General features: G+C 43.3%; 3 protein-coding genes across 3 annotated transcripts in view; all 3 read right to left on the reverse strand.

Moving 5' to 3' along the window:
* LOC103153104 (NACHT, LRR and PYD domains-containing protein 3-like) overlaps positions 1 to 3250 on the reverse strand; it is a 7679-nt gene extending 4429 nt beyond the window's left edge. Inside the window, exons 1-3 of the mRNA XM_007573901.2 lie at positions 1477 to 3250; positions 832 to 1061; positions 91 to 545 (exon numbers count right to left, since the gene is read on the reverse strand). Of these exons, the coding sequence (XP_007573963.1) occupies positions 91 to 545; positions 832 to 1061; positions 1477 to 1604 (813 nt within the window). The 5' untranslated portion in view covers positions 1605 to 3250. The remainder of the gene's footprint in view (positions 1 to 90; positions 546 to 831; positions 1062 to 1476) is intronic.
* On the reverse strand, positions 3247 to 12239 carry LOC103153105 (protein TsetseEP). The gene is made up of 4 exons (XM_007573902.2): positions 11906 to 12239; positions 8471 to 9006; positions 6884 to 6947; positions 3247 to 3520 (listed from the first exon to the last, which is right to left on the reverse strand). Exons 1-3 carry the CDS (start codon positions 12137 to 12139, stop codon positions 6920 to 6922), a joined length of 798 nt encoding a protein of 265 aa, XP_007573964.2. The 5' UTR covers positions 12140 to 12239; the 3' UTR covers positions 3247 to 3520; positions 6884 to 6919.
* Positions 12240 to 13735: 1496 nt separating this feature from the next.
* On the reverse strand, positions 13736 to 20364 carry jmjd6 (jumonji domain containing 6, arginine demethylase and lysine hydroxylase). The gene is made up of 6 exons (XM_007573874.2): positions 19988 to 20364; positions 16955 to 17343; positions 15842 to 16128; positions 15383 to 15518; positions 14257 to 14395; positions 13736 to 14176 (listed from the first exon to the last, which is right to left on the reverse strand). The coding sequence occupies exons 1-6, from the start codon at positions 20114 to 20116 to the stop codon at positions 14045 to 14047; spliced, it is 1212 nt and encodes a 403-aa protein (XP_007573936.1). The 5' UTR covers positions 20117 to 20364; the 3' UTR covers positions 13736 to 14044.
* Between the last annotated feature and the right edge of the window lie 40 nt (positions 20365 to 20404).

Genomic DNA, 20404 nt, shown 5'->3' on the forward strand with positions numbered 1-20404 from the left:
AGTGAAAGTCTGCTTTCATCCAGGCCATCAAAGATGAAGAGCATTTTGCAAAAAGCAAGCTGCTCTGATGGGAGATTATGGAGTTGGATGGAAAACATGGAGCAGTGAGAGAAGACTGTGCTGCTGATCTCTGATCAGGTTCAGCTCCCTGAACGACAGCAGAACCACCACACTGACATCCTGGTTCTCCAAGCCCTCGGCCCAGTCCAGAGTGAACTTCTGCACCGAGAAGGTTTTTCCAACACCAGCGACGCCGTTGGTCAGAACCACTCTGATGGCTCCATGTTGGTCAGGGAAGGATTTAAAGATGTCATGGCACCTGATGGGAGAGCCATGGAGGTTCTGGATCTTGGAAGCTCTCTCCAGCTGCTTCACCTCATGTTGGGTATTAACCTCTTTACTCCATCCCTCTGTGATGTAGAGCTCGGTGTAGATGCTGTTGAGGACAGTTCTGGCTCCTAATTCATCAGCTCCTTCAGTTACATATTTACATCTCCTCCTCAGTTGGTTCCTGTGTTTGTCTAAATCCTCCTGAAGACTAAAACCTGGTGAAAGACAAAAGCAAAAAAGTATATAAAAAAAAACTTTTTTACACAAGAGATGCTTCAGCAATGATGCTCCACCATTCTGTGAATCCCTCTGGGCATTGGTAGCTCTGTGAAGCAAACATGACCAGAACATACAAGCGCAGATAGATCTAAGTTTCAGAAGAACCTCCAGAACCTATAGAACAGGAGGGTTGCCATTATCCATACCACTGAATTCATCACTGAATGAGCAGATTGCTTCATAGCTGTTGTTTATCAGGAAGGTGAATGTAGTCAGCCTTACCTTCTCCAGAGCTGCTCTGATTGGCTGCCTGAGGTCCAGTAGGGGGTGTGAACAGTTCTACACACTGGAGACAGGGGGCGCATGGAGTTGACTTGTCCCAGTATGCGATCATGCACTGTCTGCAGAACCAGTGTCCGCAGCTGGCCAACACTGGATACATCAGGAGGTTCTGACACACAGCGCAGCACGACGTGTCATCCACCTCAGGAACATGGCTGCTGCTTTTCCCTCTGAACATACAGAGAAAAAAGACAATGAAACATGATAAATAGCAACAGTAGTGGACTCTGAGTCGATTTTACAGGAAAATTACACACACAAAAAAATCTGTGACATGACATCATAAAACTTGGTTTCAAGCAATGAAATATGATCACGGATCTCAATACTATCAAAATGTATGAATGCAATGTTTAACTGGAAATATAGTGAACTGCAGTCTACTGGTAGATACTGTCTGTGCTGGATTCTGGAAGATCGGTTCTCTGCCTTCACAAGTGAACAAAACATCCCAAACTCCTCATGTCATCCTTCACTCTATCTTTTACAAATGGTGAAACACCTGAAGCTCAGGTGTGTCAGTGATCAAGAAATTAAGGTGAAATGAGAAATCTCCAGCTTGGTTCACAGCAGAAAGTTTCTTACTTCGTGTCTGAAGGTCCAAGTTCGTCACTGAACAGCGGAGGGAGAATGTTGGAGTGGTCACTCCTCATCGACGGGCAGCTGGGTGCTGAAGACACAGTTTTGTTGTCCTGTCCCTTACAAAGACTCATCTTCAGTCAGTCCAGGTTGGAACAAAAACAGACTACAATGTGCAAAACAAGAAATATGACTAACAGATTGTATGTCCTTCTCTACAGCTTACAGGTTCATTAATGAGTCAGTGCAGATGAACTATTACCTGACTTTACTCTTCCTGCTCTGCCCACATGAGATGAACTCTGAACTGTTTCCACCTTGTAAAGGTGGCATTAAAGATAAAATAGATCAAAACAGTAATAAACAAGGTCTGGATCTGACACATCAGATTGAATGAAACAGCAGGACTCAAGACATGAGTTTTTATTTAATAACCTGTCATACAAAGATAATAAAAGACTGTTATTCCAAAGTCCAATGTCATATCAAATATTATTCCAGTGTTTGTTTTATCTCAGCGATCAGATTTCATGGCAGGATGTTGATTTGATGGCAGAACCGGTTCTGAGGAAAAGAAGGACAGAGCTGCAGATTTCACGTTTGGATTGATTTTTAGCAGAAATGAAAATTATTACTGAGATCAAGACTTAGTTCGAAGAAAACCAGAGACATCGGTTCATGTATGTGAGCAACTTGCTGCTTTCTGTAATGCTGAAAAAATGCTTTGGTCAAACACATAAATCACCTAAACATGAAAATGTTTATCTAAGACTCACCTGACGTCCACCACCCAGTGAAACAGGACGGCCTTTTGAACAGCCAGAGAAACCTGGAAATAATGTGTGAGTTAATTCTTTCAGTGCCACAGCCATAAAAAGGGCTAATGTTTAATCTAGGTGAGATTTATCAATGTATTTCTGAGCAACAGACACACCAGAAACAACATGGCCAACATCCAAAAGCTTTCCAACCACAGTACAGAGCACCTCTGGTTGGAAAATAGTTCAGAAACAATAAACTCAACAGTTCTGGCTGGGACTAGCAGAGCACTGTCTTACAATCCAAAATGTGTGGTTTGTCACATGTTGATGTGCCCATGGGCACAGCACTTAATCCCAAGTTGTAAATTGATCAGCATATCAGAGTATGAATGTGAGTGTGATTGGATCTTTCAGAATCAGTCTCCTTCAATCTGAGTGGATGATTATTGACCCAAATCCCATAATGAGCCATTAAAAAAAACAACAAGATAGGAACATTATCACAAGTACATTTATTTTCTGCTCTTTGGATTTATGTGTGTAGCAACTAAAACTTTCCTGCACCCCTCCCAAACTCTTTAGGGGAGAAGGGGTGCTGCTGATACCCCTCCCTCCTTAGGGGCATCAGCACCTAGTGAAAGAAAATGGATGAATGTTACTAGGAACCTCCTGATGATAGTTGCAGTAAAGTCCAGTGAAAGTCTGCTTTCATCCAGGCCATCAAAGTTGAAGAGCAGTTTGCAGACAGCCAGCTGCTCTGCTGGGAGCTTCTGGAGAGTTGGATGAAAACCTGGAGTAGCGTGAGAAGACTGTGCTGCTGATCTCTGATCAGGTTCAGCTCCCTGAACGACAATGAGTGCTGAGCCATTAGCCGTCTTTAACACTTTAACATCCCACATTCTCTATGTCTTAGCTGGGAAAGCTAAAACTGCTGAAACTTTTAACTAGGTGAACTAAAATTTTAAATTAATGACAAGAACAAAACTTATTTCACACTTTTATTCCCTGTTTTAAATTAAAACAAAATCAGAGCAGATAAAGTAAAGCTGCAGCATCAACAGAAACAGTTTAACATTCAGAAACAGATTAAAACCAGGCTGAGTAAAAACACACTCCTTCATGTCTGCACAAAGCTTCAACACACACAAAAACTCCTGAAGGCACATTGGTGGGAAACACTTTTGCTACGAAACCCCTGCTCCACCTCAGAGCTGCTAACACCACAAAAACATGAAGGAAGCCTCAAAAACTGCTGATCTTCATCTCTTCAGAACTTCATCAGAAATCAGCTGAAAGAGACAGAAGAAGAATTGATGACGATGGGAATCGTTGTTGTTTGATGAGCAGAAACTTAAAGACCTAAAAGCTATTTATTTATTGAGTGATTGATTTAAGAACGCTCTCCCTAATAAATTGGCTCATCCTGTTAAAACCGCTGACTCTCATGTCTTTGCATGTTCCTTTACAACAAACTTTCTGTTTACCTGCTTGTAAGTTGAGGTCTATTATGTTAGCCTTTGTTTTTGGCCCAATTCACCATTTTTTTTAAACATTTTTGATTTTTTGTAATAAATTAAGAATATTTTTGAGCCATCCACTGCATTTCTGGCTGGTCTCTGTAAATCCCTAACACTGCTGATGGTTGATGCTCAGATCCTAAATCTGCTAATTGCACAGGTTTTAATAGCTGCTGTTAACCTATTAAAACTGTTTCATATGGAACAGCAGTCTGAGATGCAGCAGCCGCCCCTAATATTTGGTTCTAAACACTGAAAACTGTTCTGTCTCTAAAGAAAGACAACCAGTAAACAACAGGAGCAATAGCATCTGATAAAAATATGAAAGTGATCTTGTCTCAGCATGTTCTGTAGTTAAACGGTTAAGTTTTAATTCTTTAAAGACAGGCTTCCGAGGTTTTAGAGCTGGATACAATTCTGCAGCAGAGGTTTATCCATTTTTAATGTCAAAGGTTCAAATACTTTGTTTTTCTGAATAGCTCAGAGTTGACAATTAATCATTGTCTTTAACAGCAGCAGGGCTCAACAGTTAGCAGTTAGCCTGCAGGTTAGAGACTGAGACAGCAGCAGATAGATGGGACAAGACCAGAACAAGAGGAACCACAACAGAACCATAGAAAATCTGTTAAGCAGCTCAGATTTGGTTCATTAGCACAGTGCAGATTCAAGGAATTGGATTCTCTAACCAAGTCATTTCATTGAGGCGCAAACCTGGTATGTTCAGACTGGCCACTAGGGAGCAGCATTTGCTTCAGTTAAGCAAATACACTTTTCTTCATGGCTCAACTTCCCAAAGTTTAAATGTAGCTCAGTGTGGGGTTTTTCACCTGTTTTAGGGTAATTGTGATGAGCTGAATCCAAAAATCACATTGGTTTTACTCAATCAGGTCAACTTTCTGAACTATGGATGCAACATGAGCATCAAAAAACATTTTCACATGTGGATCAGTTTCCTGAGGATCAATGAGTGAAGAGCAGGAGGAGAGACTCCACCAGGACCAACAGAGACAGAGAATTTAGCACAATGAAGATATAATGTTCAATTACATGCACATACTTAGTGTTTATTGGGCAATTTACAGAAATCAAATTTTGTAACATTGAACTAACACACTCTGATAGAACACATGTTTTTCTCCTAAAATCTTTTTGAATGAGAAATATTAACAGAAATTAAGTGATAATTTAGTCAGAAGATCGGATTGGAATAAAAACCTGACCTGATTCAGAAAAATGGATGTCATTTTTGGATTCAGTGGAGCAAAATAGTCCAAATCCAGTAGAAAAAACATAAATGACCTCCAAAAAATATTTTTTGTAATCTGCTGATAAATGAACCGTCTGTTCCTACTTCTCCCCTGCTGGACCTTCTCCAGGAAGGGCTGCGGTTGGTTGGTATTTTAACTGACAGACCACACCAATCGATTGGTTCATCATTACCTTCTGATCAGTCACATCATTTCCTGTGCAGACTGCAGTCACTTTTTTCAGAATCAGACTCCTGGAATCTGATTCCATTTGATCCAAATGCCATAATGAACCATTTAAAAAATCCCAACAAGATAAGAAAGTCATCATAAGTATGACGGTTTAGCTGTAGCAGCTAAAATTTGCCAGCAGGGGGCAGCCTGCACCAACCGTAAAACTTGGGCTTTAACTATCTGCTGCATGTCTTTGGGTACGCCCACACAGTAGCTGCAGGTCGGAGGTCAAACTGCTCCAAATAAGTTCAATTTTCAGTCAGTAGGAGGATTCAAACTGCACTTTAATCTGAGATTCTGCACAACAAAATCATGAGGCTGATGGGTTCTTCCTGACTCTGGTCCCACCAGCACGATGCCTTTCTGTCACCTTCATGCAAACATTTGGGTCCATGAGCTCCGTCCATGTCTGCATTAATGCAGCTGAGCTTTAGAAACAGAGGTCAGAGTGCAGGATGAGGCAGTGTCTTCAATAAGTTAGAAACAAGAAAGAAGGACCCTAAAAGTTCCAGAATGAAGAGGATTTGGACCGAGATTCCTGATACTTTGGAGAAGTGGAGCTTCATCTCACAGACAGCGCCCAGCAGGAAGAGTTTCCACAGACAAACTAAGGTTGATTATCTTCATTTGTTAAAAATCCGTCCAGATATTTTGATTTCCGCTGGACATTCAAGAATGAAGGAAAACATTCTGGGCTCAGTGACTGAAAAAGGTTTGGATGGGAAGCAGCTGCAGCGTTTTCCATCGCTTCATCACTGCTGATGTTTCCATGGAAACTGAGTTTTCTGACGTGGTTTGGGTCTGAACTTTAACTCAACATCATGCAAGAAATGGAAACTTTTCCAAAAGGCCAAAACTGAGAGAACAAGAAAAAAGAAGTGAATCCTGTTTCAGCTGCTTCCTTTTCCAGAAAATGATTTTGATTAGTTTATTTCGTCCACGCAGGACTGACTGCTTTAAGGCTATTACTCAGAACTTTTTATTGGTTTAACAGATTTAAGAACAACACTCAGAATGATACAATCGTTCAAATGTTGAATCTGTTCACAGATTCAACATTTGAACGATTGTATCGTTCTGAATCCTGCTACATTTGGCTGAAACCAAGACCTGACCTGTTGGATTCGGGGCGGGGCCACTGGGTCATCAGGGGCGGGATTAAAGGGTCAGCAGAAGCATCACCTTACCATGTCCTCGTAACAGTCTCTGCTCTACAGACAGGTGAGGTCAGAGGTCAGCTCTATCCTAGAAAGATAAAGGTTCAGTCTGTCAGAAAATGCAGCTGGTTTTGAGGAAATCCTGGAGAATCCAAACGGACAAACCAATGTTACGATCTGAGTTCAGTCTCCAGTTCAAATCTGAATCTCTGAGGCTGTTTTCTGTCTGATCTGCCTCTGAAACTCAGTCTGAACTACAGAACCAGGTTTTGTCCTGTGGAGGAAATCAGATCCGATCTAAGAGCCGCGGATCCGATCATTTTCCCACAGACTCAGAGTTTTCCTGATTAATCCAGAACATTCCCAACTGAACATTGAATGTTTGCAGATGCAAAGAGAAGCAGCAGGAAAACTGAACAGACATGGAGGAGACAAGATGGCATCCTGAGAGTTTATCCTGATAGGGTCAGGGGTCAAAGGTCAGGGGTTAAACTCACCTCTGCTCCTCCATCAGTGCCTCCAACTTGTTGGATTCATTTTGAGCTGCAGCTGCAGCAACATCTGGAACAAAAGAAGAAGAAAGTCAGAGCAGCTCAAAGATCAGCCAATCAGATGAGAGGACAGAAGTTGCTTGGATCTGATTGGTTCATATCCAGCTTACTGCAATTCAGCCTGAAACCTTTTCCAGACAAATGCAACTCAGCTGAGGAACGAGACTGAGGGAGACGAGTTCAGGAAGACCTGGACCAGAAAGATGAAGACGTCCAGAGACATGTCTTCATCTGGAAGAGATGAAGACATGTCCTCCTCTCTGTCCTCCTGTCTGTCCTTGCAGCTCATTCTGCTGCTCCTCAGCGTCTGCAGCTTCTAGATGAGCCCTGCAGCAGATGTTTGCTGCAGTTAGAGCTGCAGCGTGTCGTTCAGGCGGTGCAGCATCACCTCTCAGACTGAACATCCTCTCAGCGTCCAAACGTCCTGAATGTGGAACCTGATCTGAGCTGCCGTCGTGAACAAACATCAACATTAACTCCGCCCACAATGATCATATGGAGCCACGTTTTCCTCTTTTTAAAGACTCAAAGTCTAAACATGTTTTCTGTATCAACAGTGAAGGTGTGGAATCGGTGGAAATAATGACAGCATGCATTTTAAGATCATTTAGATGTCAAGTTATCTCAATATTATTTATTTCAACAATGCACCCATCATTAGTGTAATGTGATGCTAATTAGATCCATGAAGCAGATTATTTTATTAATGCTGCTATTCCTCAAACTGAGTGAAAATAAATGGTTTTGAATGAACATGACAGCTAAATACTGAAAAACTCCTTTTATTCAATATGAAATCAGTTAAAATTAAATCACATATTTTTTTGAACACTAAAAGATCTCTTTACTTTTCTAGAAGCCTCTCGCTCCAGTTTTACAATAAAATATTTTATTAGGATGTGTACCTACCTACTTATGTAAATAATTATTTATTCATCAATATTTATAGATTATTCGTTGTAATCTGAAGTAATCCTATAATTCAAAGTTATCAAAATATAGGCATAGAATTTACCATTTCTACAGTTGTACCTAAATTATACATATTCCTTCCTAATACCGTTTCCTTAGTTTCCTGATGTGGCTAAAAAGCCTCAAATTACCCAAATTAGAAATAACTTGTAAATTTTGGTCACATGTTGTCTATTCTGATATATCACATGCAGAAAACATAAGTAATGGTAAATATTTGTTTTTATTGCACAATTTAGCTCAGAGTTATGATCATTTACGGTTCATTACTTACTTCCACTTCCATGAGGAACGAGTAGTTCCCTCTCCGACCACTAGGTGGAATCACAGCCACTCTGAGTGTCCTTAGTGTGAGAGGAAGATGCAGCAACCAACATCTGTAGAAGCCAAACATTTATGTGCCTCCCTGGTGCATGAATTTTTATTTTTAATCTCGTAAAAAATTAGGCTCAGAACTTCTGAGTACCATCTACCTCCTAAAGTTCTGACCCGTTTCATTTGGACCAGTACCAGGGCGCTGAGGACAGAGCCCTGAGGTCCACACCCTGAAACGCCTCCTACCGTTCAGAGTTATGCTCCGGTTCCGGTTCCTCTGCCACGAGCCCTGTGAGTCCAGAGACCGTTTCAGCTGCTGGTTCTGGTCCAGACTCATCCACCTTCTCAACCTCTGGTTCAGGTTCTGGTTCTGGATCAGAAACCTTAACTGGTTCTGGGACAGAATTGAATTCTGGAGCTGCAGCTGGTTCTGGTACAACAGATGAGTTGACTAGAGTAACTGGTTCTGGATCTGGTTCTGGTTCTGGTACAGATTCCACAGCTGTTAATGTTTCAGAGACAAGTTTCTGAGCTGCTGTCGGTTCTGGGGAAGGTTCCCCCACGTTCTGCTTAGCTGGTTCTGGTCCTTTAGCTGGTTCTGGTCCTTTAGCTGGTTCTGGTCCTTTAGCTGGTTCTGTAGCAGGTACTGAAACTTCTAATGGTTCTGGAGATGATTCTTGTATTTTGTTTGGTTCTGGAAAAGGTTCTTGAGCTGGTGCTTGTTTGGTGACTGGTTCTGGTAGATTCACTGGTTCCAGTACCGTCACTAGTTCTGGTGCCGCCTGGAATGGAAACAGTTAGCATCGGACAGTTAGCATTGGACAGTTAGCATCGGACATGCTAATATGAAGCAGCTGCAGCTGCTTCATATTAGCATTTTGCTTTGTCGCCTGAAACAGAAACCGTAGAGCGGGTTCTAACAGATCCGGACCCGTTTGGACTCATGTTTGGATATCAGCTGCTTACAGAACCAAAATATGTAAAAATAAGGAGCAGTGAAGCTGGAAGTAACTGGATTTGGATAATTTAGACCAGGGGTGGTCCTTTAGCTGGTTCTGGTTCTTTAGCTGGTTCTGGTTCTTTAGCTGGTTCTGGTCCTTTAGCTGGTTCTGGTCCTTTAGCTGGTTCTGGTTCTTTAGCTGGTTCTGGTTCTTTAGCTGGTTCTGGTTCTGTAGCTGGTTCTGGTCCACTGACAAGCTGAAAAGGTTGTTGCTGCCACCAGGGAGAGAATAAAACATGCAGGATGCCGGGCCTCCAGGACCGACTCTGGACACCACCGTACCAAACCCCGGATTCTGAACTCAGGTTCTGACCGATAACGGACCTCCAGACGGAACCGCTCTACCGTTACAGGCAGAACTTAAAAATCAGGATGAAAAAAATTCAAAGCTGATTTATTTTGTTTTAAAACGTGACCCGTTCTGAGGTCAGAACCGGGTCCTCTGAGGTTCTGAGGACCCGGTTCTGACTTCCAGAACATCTCTGAGGATCATCTGCTGCTCCTCCAACTAAAACCGGACCTCCTGTTCAGAACCGAACCGCTGCAGCTGTCGGCGTCCTTCAGGAAGTGAAGTGTTTTGGGATCTGAGCCGCCGATCCGATCTGCTTCAAGTAGAACTTCAGTTGAACAGTAAATCTTCCCGGTCCAGTTTTAGACTGGACCCAGTGCTGGGATGGGCTCCTCCCCCCAGTCCGGGCCGGGTCCAGATGGGTCCAGACGGAACCAGAAGGGAAGCGGTGGGATTAGGTCACCTGGGCGTCTTAGCGGCCGTCTCAGATCGCTGCCAGTACCAGCCCCTCCTCCCCTCATGACCTTTGACCCTTGTCCTGCTGAGGCCTGCTGAGTTTGAGACGTTTTCCTCTCTGCAGACTGATGGCCTCAGATGGTTTGACCATCTGAAGACATTGCTGATGTCTTTCTGCCTTGGCGCTGTGCTGCAGACCATCTGGTTCCTGGAACCAGATTCTGAACCTGAAGCAGAGAACCAGACATGAACGACATCCACAACAGGAAATGACATAACTCTGTGTTCCCTTCCTTTCATAAGGAGTTGAATCTTTTCTTCTGTTCTGGCTCAGAAGCCAGAATCAAAATGTTGTGAGTTTATTAGTTTAGCTTCTTTCTGTTATCTTTATTAGTGGTGAAACAAAGTGGACCTGCTGGAGCATAAAAGGCTCTTTTGATTGGAAAGGTCGCAGATCTCTGGGTCATCGCAGCGTCTTTGTTCTCAGCCCAACTTCTCCGCCACCGCCGTTTCTGATGCAGACGCTTCAACAGGGAAACGTCTCCATGTTCCTGCAGAGCGCCTGACTTCTCCCAACGACTCGGCACCAGCAGGAGGGGTGGAGGCTGAGGTCACCGCAGAGGCAGAGGCCAGCTCTCCACAGCCATTGTGGAGAGCTGGTGAGCGTCCAGCAGCGGCTGCCGGGTCAGCCAGAACCGGAACCAGCTCAGAGGAAATACCATCAGAGAGGATTAAACCGACACGACTGCTGCTGAAACCAGCAGCTAGCTGAAACATTAGCTGCTGAAAAAACTGAAAAAATTACTGCTGTAGAATTTATCTTGAAAAATTAGCTTAGAGGAAGCAAAGAGCGCTAACTGTTTTCAAAGATAGCAGAAATGGCAAAATGCTAAGCTATCAGTGGATTAGCAGAGGAGCGCCTTCCATAGAAATCAGGAAGTTTCTTCAGAAGTTTCTCTCTTTGGGTCTGAAGAGTTTGACTCTCCCAACAGAACCTCAGAACCTGCAGGAGGAAAAACTGGGTCAGAATGTCAAATATGACAGGATCCAATAGAGATCCTGATAACGGTGTCAGGAGGAGCTGCTGCTGACGTTTCCCCCAGAAGTCCAACATGTTAGTTGGAGCGGCTCCATGTTTCCTCCATCAAACCTGCAGCCTCACGTCTCCAAGGATGGAGAACCTGCTGGTTCCCAGTGAGGGTAAAAACAGGCATCTGGGCCGACCGGCTGCTTTATCGGCCTCATTTAGGCTGCAACCAGGTCGCAGCAACGCAGCATCTGGAGCCGGACAGAACCTGCTGCTGGCCTCAGTTCTCTGAGGACTTTGGACCTGACCTGGTTTTGGTTCTGGGAGCTGCATTCCAGCCAAAAAACAAAAGAGCTGAGAGAACAACCCGCCTGTGTTCCTGCTGCACAAACGACCTTTATGGAGCCACTGAGAGTGGATCTGCAGCTGCTGCAGGCTCCACAGCAGAGACATCGGCCGGGGGACCCGGGGTCTGACAGCCTGGGGGGCTGACAGTCGACAGCCTGGGGGCCCAGCGGTGGGAATCCACCAAACTCCAAAAATGGGAACGAAATGATCAATGATTTGATCAGAGTCTCTCTGGATGACTCAATCCAGGCTTTTATTTTGAAAGTGCCTGTACTCTGTGAGGCTCTTATTTTGAAGCTGATTCAGAGGTGAGATCATACCTGAGGAATCAGAACCGTTACTGTTCACCTCCAACTTTAGTTTAAATTAAAAAAGACCAACATTAATATCAGCCCGGACTTCTCTCTCCCAAAAACACGAACGAAATTAAAACCTGCGGAAATATTTATGAATTATAAGAAGCTGCAGATTAGAACTATTTAAAGTTTTAACGTTTTTATAGATTCCACAGTGTTTTAATCAGATCAATAAATACATCAAAGATCAATCACAGACTCTGACCTTCACTTTCAGCTCCGGGACGTCCCGCTTCTTCTCTGTTGGTTCTGGTTCTGGTCCCGGGGAGAGCAGCGGTTCTGCCGGCGATCTGGACGGAGGAACATCGTCTCCGTATCCGACTTTGGGCTTGTTGGTCCCGGCCGAGGAGGAGGAGGGTCTGTCGGGTTTCCTGCGGAGCAGCGATGAAGCCAAATAAACCGCGATCACCGTGAAGAGGACGGCTGGGTCCAGGTCCATGGTGGTTCCGAAGAGCGGCGGGTGTCGACCAGGTGGGACCAGGCGGACTCTGAGCAGCCTGCCCCCCCGGAGGCTCGGTCTGACCACGACAGCTGATGGGAGCTTCAAAATAAGAGCCTAAAATAAACAAGCTTCTAAATAAGACCTGAAATAAATAACAAACTTCAAAATAAGAGCCTCAATTAAACAAAGCAAACAACTTCAAAATAAGAGCGTTACACAAATATGGACCAACTCTCCCTTCAGATGCTCTTTTCAAAATAAAAGACTGGAGTAAAGAGAAGAACTTTCAAATTAAAACTTTTCTTTCCTCCAAAAATAACAAAAGTTTAAAATAAGAAAATACTTCAGCAAAGTGTTCAACGTGTTTCGTTTTAAAAAATAAAACAGTTTGAGAATGTGGTTCAGCTTTTATTTTGTAAGGCTGCAGGCCACAGCAGAACCTCCCATCTGGGTCAGAAACTCTGAGATGCAGATCATGTTTGGGTAACTTTATTTGAAGGGGTGTGAATAAGACTGACATGACGCTGTCATAAACATGATGAATCTTTATGAATGTTTATAACTGGTGTCATAAAGTGTCATTCAGTAAATAATGACCCTTTTAATGCAAAGTTGCTCTAAAAGTCCATTAAAAGTGCCAACTTTGCATGAGTTTATAAATTATGATTTAATGCAAAGTTGGCATTTTTAATGGACTTTCAACTTTGCATTAAATTGTCATTATTTATAAACATTCATAAAGACTTCATCATGTTTATGACAGGTCATGTCAGTCTTATTCACACCCCTTCAAATAAAGTGTAACCCATGTTTGAAGTCTTTTTCTTTTCTGAAATATTTAGCAGCAACTCAGAAAGTCCTTAAAATATATTTATTTATCCAGGTAGAAATATAATAAATATATCAGTTTTAGGAAACTTTTACTTTCTGGAGCGATTCTAAGGTTTGTTGTTGTTGATGTTTCTGTAATGAGCGGCGTTGTGTTTTACATTTGGATTCTTGATTTTTAAAGTTAAAACAATCAGCTGCTAACTCGTCTCTCCCTCTGCTGGACCGCAGGTTCCCAATGTGCGGGGCGGGGCCCCACAGGGGTCGCAAAATGACTTTCAGAATAACAATAATGGGACTCATCAGGTCTAAGGAGGAACAAAAAGATTCAGTAGATCATGAAATATTTTAGAAATAAATGTCTCATTAAATGATGCAACATAAATTGTACATGAAATAAATGCATTTAAAAATATAATTTACTGTTTTTTGAATAACAGAGAAATGTGTATTTTTAGGGAGTCAGCAGTCTGGTGTCAGCTTGAGGCTGAAAGATGAATCTGTGTCCTAGTCAAAGCTCATGGATGAGCCTTTGCTGTTAACCTTTAAAAACAGATCAGTTTGTTTTTGAATAATGAACTGAGCTGATTGATAACGGACCGGCACAACACTGCAGAACTCGGCCGGTCCAATCTCCAGGCTGGTTCCGTTCCTTTGTTTGGTCCAGAACCGGGCCGAGTCCAGCAGAACCTGCTTAACGAGCCTGAGAGATGCTGAATATTGTCATGGTTACGGGCAGGACAGTACAGATGCCGACAGCAGAACTTTTCCTCTGAAATTCTTTATTTTAAGGCCCAGAAAACAGATCCGACAGTCAGACAACGCTAAAAGTGTTTCATAAAAACCAGGAAACCACGTGACATCACTTCCTGTTTTTGGCACAACTGGAGCCCAGAAGCCGAGGCTCGGCTGCAGCGTTCAGGTGCAGAAGGCCTCAGTCTAGTCCAGAAAGGTCAGAGTTCACTAGAGCAGCATCCATCCTGGACCTTTAGTCTACAGAAGCACCTGAACGCCTCATCAAACGGGTTTAACAGTTAAAGGTGGCAGGTCACCCAGGGGTCACGACCCCAGGGGTCACCGGGACGAGCAGCGCTCCTTGCTGGCGCAGTCGTCCTGGCTGGTGGAGTCGCCGTTGGCCGCCACCCCACAGGTCCGCCTCTTCTTCCTGCGGTGGGACGCGGCGTCGCCCTCAGAGCCCGACTCCCCCTGCAGGACAGACGGAGAACAGGAAGTCACATGACAGGAAGTACGGCGGCTCGGATCGTCGGATGGCGTTCCGGCCTTACGTCAGAGTCGGAGTCGGAGGAGCTGGACGAGGAAGAAGACGAAGAGTCGCTGGAGCTGTCCGACGCGATGCCGGTCGACTCCTGCAGGTCGACCTTATCGGCCAGCGCCGCCAGGTCCGGACGCTCCTGCTTCAGGATCCTGGAACACACACACACACGTACACACACACACACACACGTACACACACACACACACACGCACACACACACACACAGGATTGATGCAGCGCCACCACAGCAGAACAAAAAAAAAAAAAACCCGTAAAAAACAAAACCTTCGTCCTCAAAGAAAAATAAAACTGAACCTTTGGAAAGAAAACAGGAAAAATTAGAAATAAAACCTGAGTTAGCTCAGGTTTATAATAAAGTAATAATAATAAATACTGGATGCTTTTAGAGGATAAAAAACTAAGTAAACTTTACACAAATAAGGAGAGACAATATATATAAAATACTGTAGATCAGAGTTTCTCCACCCTGGTCCTCAGGCCTCCTGTCCTCCATGTTTCAGGTGTTTCCCTTCTGCCACCTGGATTGTGTCTCTGGGTGATTAACAGGATCTGCAGCTCCTGATGGTCCTGCAATCATTTGGATCAGCTGTTCTGGAACAGAGGCTCATCTAGAACATGCAGAGCAGGGGGGCTGAGGACCAGGGTGGAGAAACACTGAGGTAGAAACAAAAATTAATTTAAAACAAAAAGGTAAATTATTGAATTAAACTGAATGACATTAAAAGGAATGAGAAGAATAAAAAAAATTAAAATCAGATTAAAAGGAAAAAAATTAAATAAGCAATAAAAGGAGAATTAAAAAAAATCTTAAAACTAAATAAAATTGTGAAACAATAAAACAAAACATTACTTTTAAAATATGAGTAATATAGTAAAACTTGAAAAATAAATTAAAAGCTAAATTTAATTTCAAATGTGATAAAAACTGAATAAAAATCAAAGTAAAATAAAACATGCTAAAATAAAAACCTAAAACAAAGTAAAACTTTTATAATGTAGTTTTAAAAGCCAAAATAAAACCAGTTTTTTATTTTGTTACCCTTTCATGTTGTACTTTTATTTAAAACCTTTAAAACAATAAAGTCTCAGATGTGTGTGCGGCGCCGCTCTCGTACCGGTACCACTTCCTGGACAGTTTGGGTCGGCCGCGCACCGTCTTGTGCCAGACGATGGGAAAGTTTGTGGTGCTGGCGAAGTTCTGCGTGACGGCAATCGTTGTGTCCAAGTTAAGGACGACGTGCCACCAGCCGCCTGGAAACCAGTCAGTCAGTGGAAACCAGTCAGTGGAAACCAATATCAATCAATATTGTCATTGAACTGTTCTCCTCAGCAGAACTGATGATTCAGCTGATCCAAATGACTGACGGTGTCTGAGGTGGATCAGAACCGGTCCGATCAGCTTAGTGTTTTATAAAATTACATTCTGAATGATTCTTTGATATTTTTGGCTCAGTAAAAGCCAGCGGCTAAGCTAACGTTGTGCTGGTGATTTCAGTGACAGAATTTGATGCTCAAAGGTTTTTTTGTTTAAATCTGAACGGATGGAGTTTCACACAGAGCAGAACCGGACTGACCCGGGACGAAGACGGTCTCTCCGGGCCGCTGCAGCACCTCCAGCGGCCTGAAGTCGGGCGGCCAGGTGTGCTGCTGGGTGCGGGGGTAGACCACGCTGAACCAGGTGACGGCCTCGTCCTGCTGGTTGCCGCCCTCCTCCCGGGTCACCTTGATGAGCTCGCGCGGCGTGTTGGTGGGGAACAGGCACCAGCGCTTGTGGCCCTGCACCAGGGCGTTCCAGGCGCTGGTGCCCAGCGGGTCGATGTGGATCCCGGTGCCGGAGCGGGGCGGGCCCATCACAAACCACCTGAGGGGTCAGTTTGGTCACAGTTATGACAAGAAAAGACACAATTCCTTATTTTTTAGCAAACTGTGGCTGCATGGCAGAGAAATTACACACCCACAAACATTTATAATATTTATTATATCCTTCTTTAGAATAAATGGGATTTATACCACTAAAGTGATCACAACAACCACGTCTAATCATAGTTTTAGGGCGGCACAGGTTGCAGTTTTCTGGCTGATCGAACCTGTTGAGTCTGATTTAGGCCGATACGATTCTTTAGTCTGAAATGTTGATAAATAAAGCAGGAAAGTCACCGAGTTGGCAACAGCAGGGCGAATATTAACTGCAAACAGTCATGACTGGGTGGGTGGGGCTAACCATGTAGGCGGGGCTAACTCCATGGGCGGGAGTTAGCCCTGCATACTCCCGCAGGACTACAGCTAACTGCATGGGCGGGGCTAATTCCATGGGCGGAGCTAATTCCATGGGCGGGGCTAATTCCAGCAGCTGAGGACAGTGGGTGATTTTTAATCCTTTGCTGAGGTGGACGTGATCTGTTCACATGGAAGTATCGGCCCATCATTGGCCCGCCAAATTGGCGGCGATAAATCAGTGGACCCCTACAATATTTTCAAAGGTATGGACATGTATTGATACACCTTTACTGAACAGTGGAGAAAAATAATCATAATAATAATTAAAAAAAAAACAATCCTGACAATATAGACAGTTCTTGGGGGTTTTAAATATCATTAATTAAAATTGTTAAATCAAAATCTTACAAGAATCATAAATGATACAATAAATGCCCTGTTTGAAGGTGTAGGGTCAGCTGGGGGCTCACCTGTACGGCGGTCTGCGTTTCTCCCCAGCGAACTGGAACAGGTCGTCCCTGAAGAAGAGCGGCACTTCGTAGTCGTCCAGCAGCTTGCGGCGCTTGGCGTGTTCGCCGTAGCTGCTGTCGAAGATGTAGAGCGGGCTGTCGTCCCGCGTGGACTCCAGGTACTCCACGTAATACTTCATCTTCAGCTTCACAGAGTAGCCGTCGTTGTCCTCACCGCACTTGAACTTCTGGTTGCGGTATTTGCGTTTGAGGCGCTCCAGCGTCCATTTCTCCCGAGCGGGCCAGCTCTCCTGGCAGTTGAGGAGGACGACGGGTTTGTAGGGGCGCTCGAAGCGGGAGATGAACTCCTCTGGAGAGAGGCGCAGTGCGTCCACACGCTCCACGTTGTCCTGCAAGACAGGAAGTCCTTCAGCAAAGGAGGCAAAACCACAGGAAGTAAACCTACACGGCTGGTTTGGTTCTGGACAACATGAAGCTTCAGTTCACTGCTGATTAGATCTGTCGCAATAAATCAATTAATCACATAAATTAAAACTAAATCAATCATTTCCATTTCCATGATTTATTGTTTTTCTCCTGTCAAAGACTGGGTGATAAAAGTCTTCAGTCTGCTGCTTGGTCACAAATAAATCTTATTTTTACATGACAATTTGCTTACAGATTCTTTATGATTCACTTTGTTGGTTTATTTTAAAATGTTTTCCAGTTCCAGTGTTAAATGTTCATTAGAAATTCAGGGTTTCCCCCTGGTGGCCCACCATGCTTTACTAGACCCCCCGCCAGGCTAAGCTTTCTGTTTTTAGAAAATTTAATAATTATATATATATATATTATTTTTAATTTAATCCAGATTGAAAGCGTCTCTGTTGCTGAGTGATTCACTAGTGGAGAAAATGTATTTCTAAAAGTAGTTTATAGTTTATTATTTACAGCCGGCAGAGCGGACCAATCACAGCCGGCACCTCGGCGCTGCTTGATCTCAAGTTTACCTCAGCAGGGATCGCGCTCCTTTATTCAGTCAAACTGGACTCAGGCTGACCTGTATGGATATTTACATCAACCCCCTGTGAGGAATTACGATTCTTTAGAGAACTCCACATCAAGGTAAGAGTCTAAACCCGCCGTGTTAGCTCTGGTTGAGCAGCTCTATGTGAACCACAGGAATAACTTGTAGATGATTTCAGAGAAGCGATGAGAATGATTTATCTTTATGAACAAAACATTATGCAGCGTTTCCATCTCAACACGCTGCCCAGCGTGTGGCGCTGTCTGCCCTGTAAAGTTCATGTCCGTGTTCCTGGTTGGTCGGAGCCTTAGCGGCTAACGAACCAGCGCTAACCTCATCATGCAGGTTCAGCCAGGTGAGGCGCTTTAGCCTCGTAGTCACTTTTTACGCTGGTTTTATATTATTTTATTTATTTTTTTTCCGGTTACATGATGAATCAAACCGTATCAGATGCTTTGTCCACTTAGAGTTAATGAGCGAGGAGATCTGAGAAACTCGTCCCATAAACTCCAGCAACCAAAACAGTTTCTGAGACTCTTATTAAAACTCAACAGACAGAAATGTTAGAGCTGCTAAAGCCACACTAACAGCATTGAATTAAATCTCCTGTTTGTTGCTCATCTCTGCTCAGTGCGGCAGATTTAGCTCATCCTGCAGGGCTGGTCCAAGGCTGGATGAGGCCTGGGGCAGAATCTGACTGAGGGGCCCCATCAGCAGCTCTAACAGCTTCTGTGTTGGATTTAATCTGGGAGACGAGGGGGAGTTTAACTGGCCAAACTAAAAACAATCAGTTATAATCCAGTTTATTAATTTGCATTTGTGAGCAAACAGCTCAAACTCAAAGATTAAACTCAGCATCAGATTGTTGCTATGGTAACAAAACAATCTAACTATAAATATTGTTCTTTGAACTTTTACAAAGTAAATTTGCCAGCTCCTTAAAATCTTACATTTAAATGTTAAACAATTTAAAATATTTTAATTTATGCTGAAACCATTAAATCAAATTCAGCAGCATTGATCATCTCAATAAATAAATGTTATATTTATGTATCTGTGTTAAAATATCAGCATTTATGGCCCCTGAAGCCCTGGGGGCCCGATGGAGCCGCTGACTTAGTTTGGATTAGACAGAAGTGAAAATAATTGATATTAATTTTAATTGTGTTTTTTGATTTGTTGTTTTTAAGACTAGCTGTGGGTTTAAATAGTTTCACTGTCGATGTTTTCCCGTAACGTACAATTACCCAATAATATTTTTACTTTTCCTGGCAACTTAACATCTTTTGCTACAAAAAAACACAGTGGACCGACCGCCGGGTTGAGCAGGTTCACTGGGGGAAACCCAAAAGTTTATTAATCTTTGAGAATGTGTTCAAGACAACAATATTATTGTTTATAGCAATACTTTGTGGGACATTTTACCATTCAGTAAAATCTATTATGGTGTCAAGCCTGACTGAAGGTTCTGGTTCCATCTGTGTGGAAAGAAACGGCTGTTAACTTGGATCCACCTCCAGCTGTGGAGACGACCTCAGTGTTTTTAGATTTACCTCCAGGATTTCCTCAGTAACAATGATCCTTTTCTTTATAGTTGTTTCATGACTGGGTTTAACCTCTGTTCAACACTAATATCAAAGTCTGTCTGAGCAGCACTGTAAACATTAACATTACAATACACAACACCATATCTGAAAGTGGGAATCAATAAAACATTACATATGAAGGGATTTCAAGGCCAGGGAATAAAAAAACTAAACTACTTAGTACAGTTATGCGTGTTTTAAGGTTAATAATGCTGCTATTTCTACATTCATTAACAGGCTATGTGATCAATCTATTAACTTTACCTACTTTAATTTCTCATATAAATATTAGTCTAATCGTGTTAAAGCAGGGATGCAGCAGCGGCTCCTCCAGCAGAGGGCGCGCTAACAGCGGATCCTACATTGTCTACGTGACCAGGCGCACTGTTCTCCGCGGCTAGCTGCTGTTAGCTCGACTGGGGGAGATAAACTGACTGTTACCTTCACGGTTTGATGCGACACGTCGAAGTTCTCATAATAACCGTGTTTCATCCAGTCTAGGGAGTCCTTCAGCTCGGGTCTGGCGCTCCGCTTCGCCTCTTTTATTCTCTTCTTACTTTTATGGTTCATTTTCTTCCGGTTAGCAGTGTTTGATTAGCCTCTAACTGAGCTAACTCGGGGCTACATTCACCCACCTGCTCTCGGCGTCGCTTTAATAACACAAAACAACAACATAAACTCAAGCTGCTCTCGAACTTCTGTGATGTGTAACTATAAATGTGAGCTTTAAAATCGCAGACACACCGTTAAAGTTTGATAAAATCTAACAGCGGGACACACAATGCTTGTGAAACTGATTACGCAATTAACACCCGCCCTAAATGAGGCGGAAGGCATCTGATTGGCTGCAGCTTCACG

Source organism: Poecilia formosa, unplaced genomic scaffold (genome assembly GCF_000485575.1).
Source record: "Poecilia formosa unplaced genomic scaffold, Poecilia_formosa-5.1.2 Scaffold339, whole genome shotgun sequence".
In the NCBI taxonomy this organism is placed as follows: Eukaryota; Metazoa; Chordata; class Actinopteri; order Cyprinodontiformes; family Poeciliidae; genus Poecilia; species Poecilia formosa.

What these genes read in the sequence shown, in the direction of transcription:
- jmjd6 (XM_007573874.2), bottom strand. Translation starts at nt 20,116, where the DNA reads ATGAACCATAAAAGTAAGAAGAGAATAAAAGAGGCGAAGCGGAGCGCC. An exon ending in AGAGACCGTCTTCGTCCCGG is followed by an intron (nt 15,519 to 15,841) that starts GTCAGTCCGGTT and finishes ACTGGTTTCCAG; the next exon opens with GCGGCTGGTGGCACGTCGTC. An exon ending in CCTCCGACTCCGACTCTGAC is followed by an intron (nt 14,177 to 14,256) that starts GTAAGGCCGGAA and finishes TCTGTCCTGCAG; the next exon opens with GGGGAGTCGGGCTCTGAGGG.
- LOC103153105 (XM_007573902.2), bottom strand. Translation starts at nt 12,139, where the DNA reads ATGGACCTGGACCCAGCCGTCCTCTTCACGGTGATCGCGGTTTATTTG. An exon ending in TCCCGGAGCTGAAAGTGAAG is followed by an intron (nt 9,007 to 11,905) that starts GTCAGAGTCTGT and finishes TTTCCATTCCAG; the next exon opens with GCGGCACCAGAACTAGTGAC. An exon ending in CCGGAGCATAACTCTGAACG is followed by an intron (nt 6,948 to 8,470) that starts GTAGGAGGCGTT and finishes CTTTTGTTCCAG; the next exon opens with ATGTTGCTGCAGCTGCAGCT.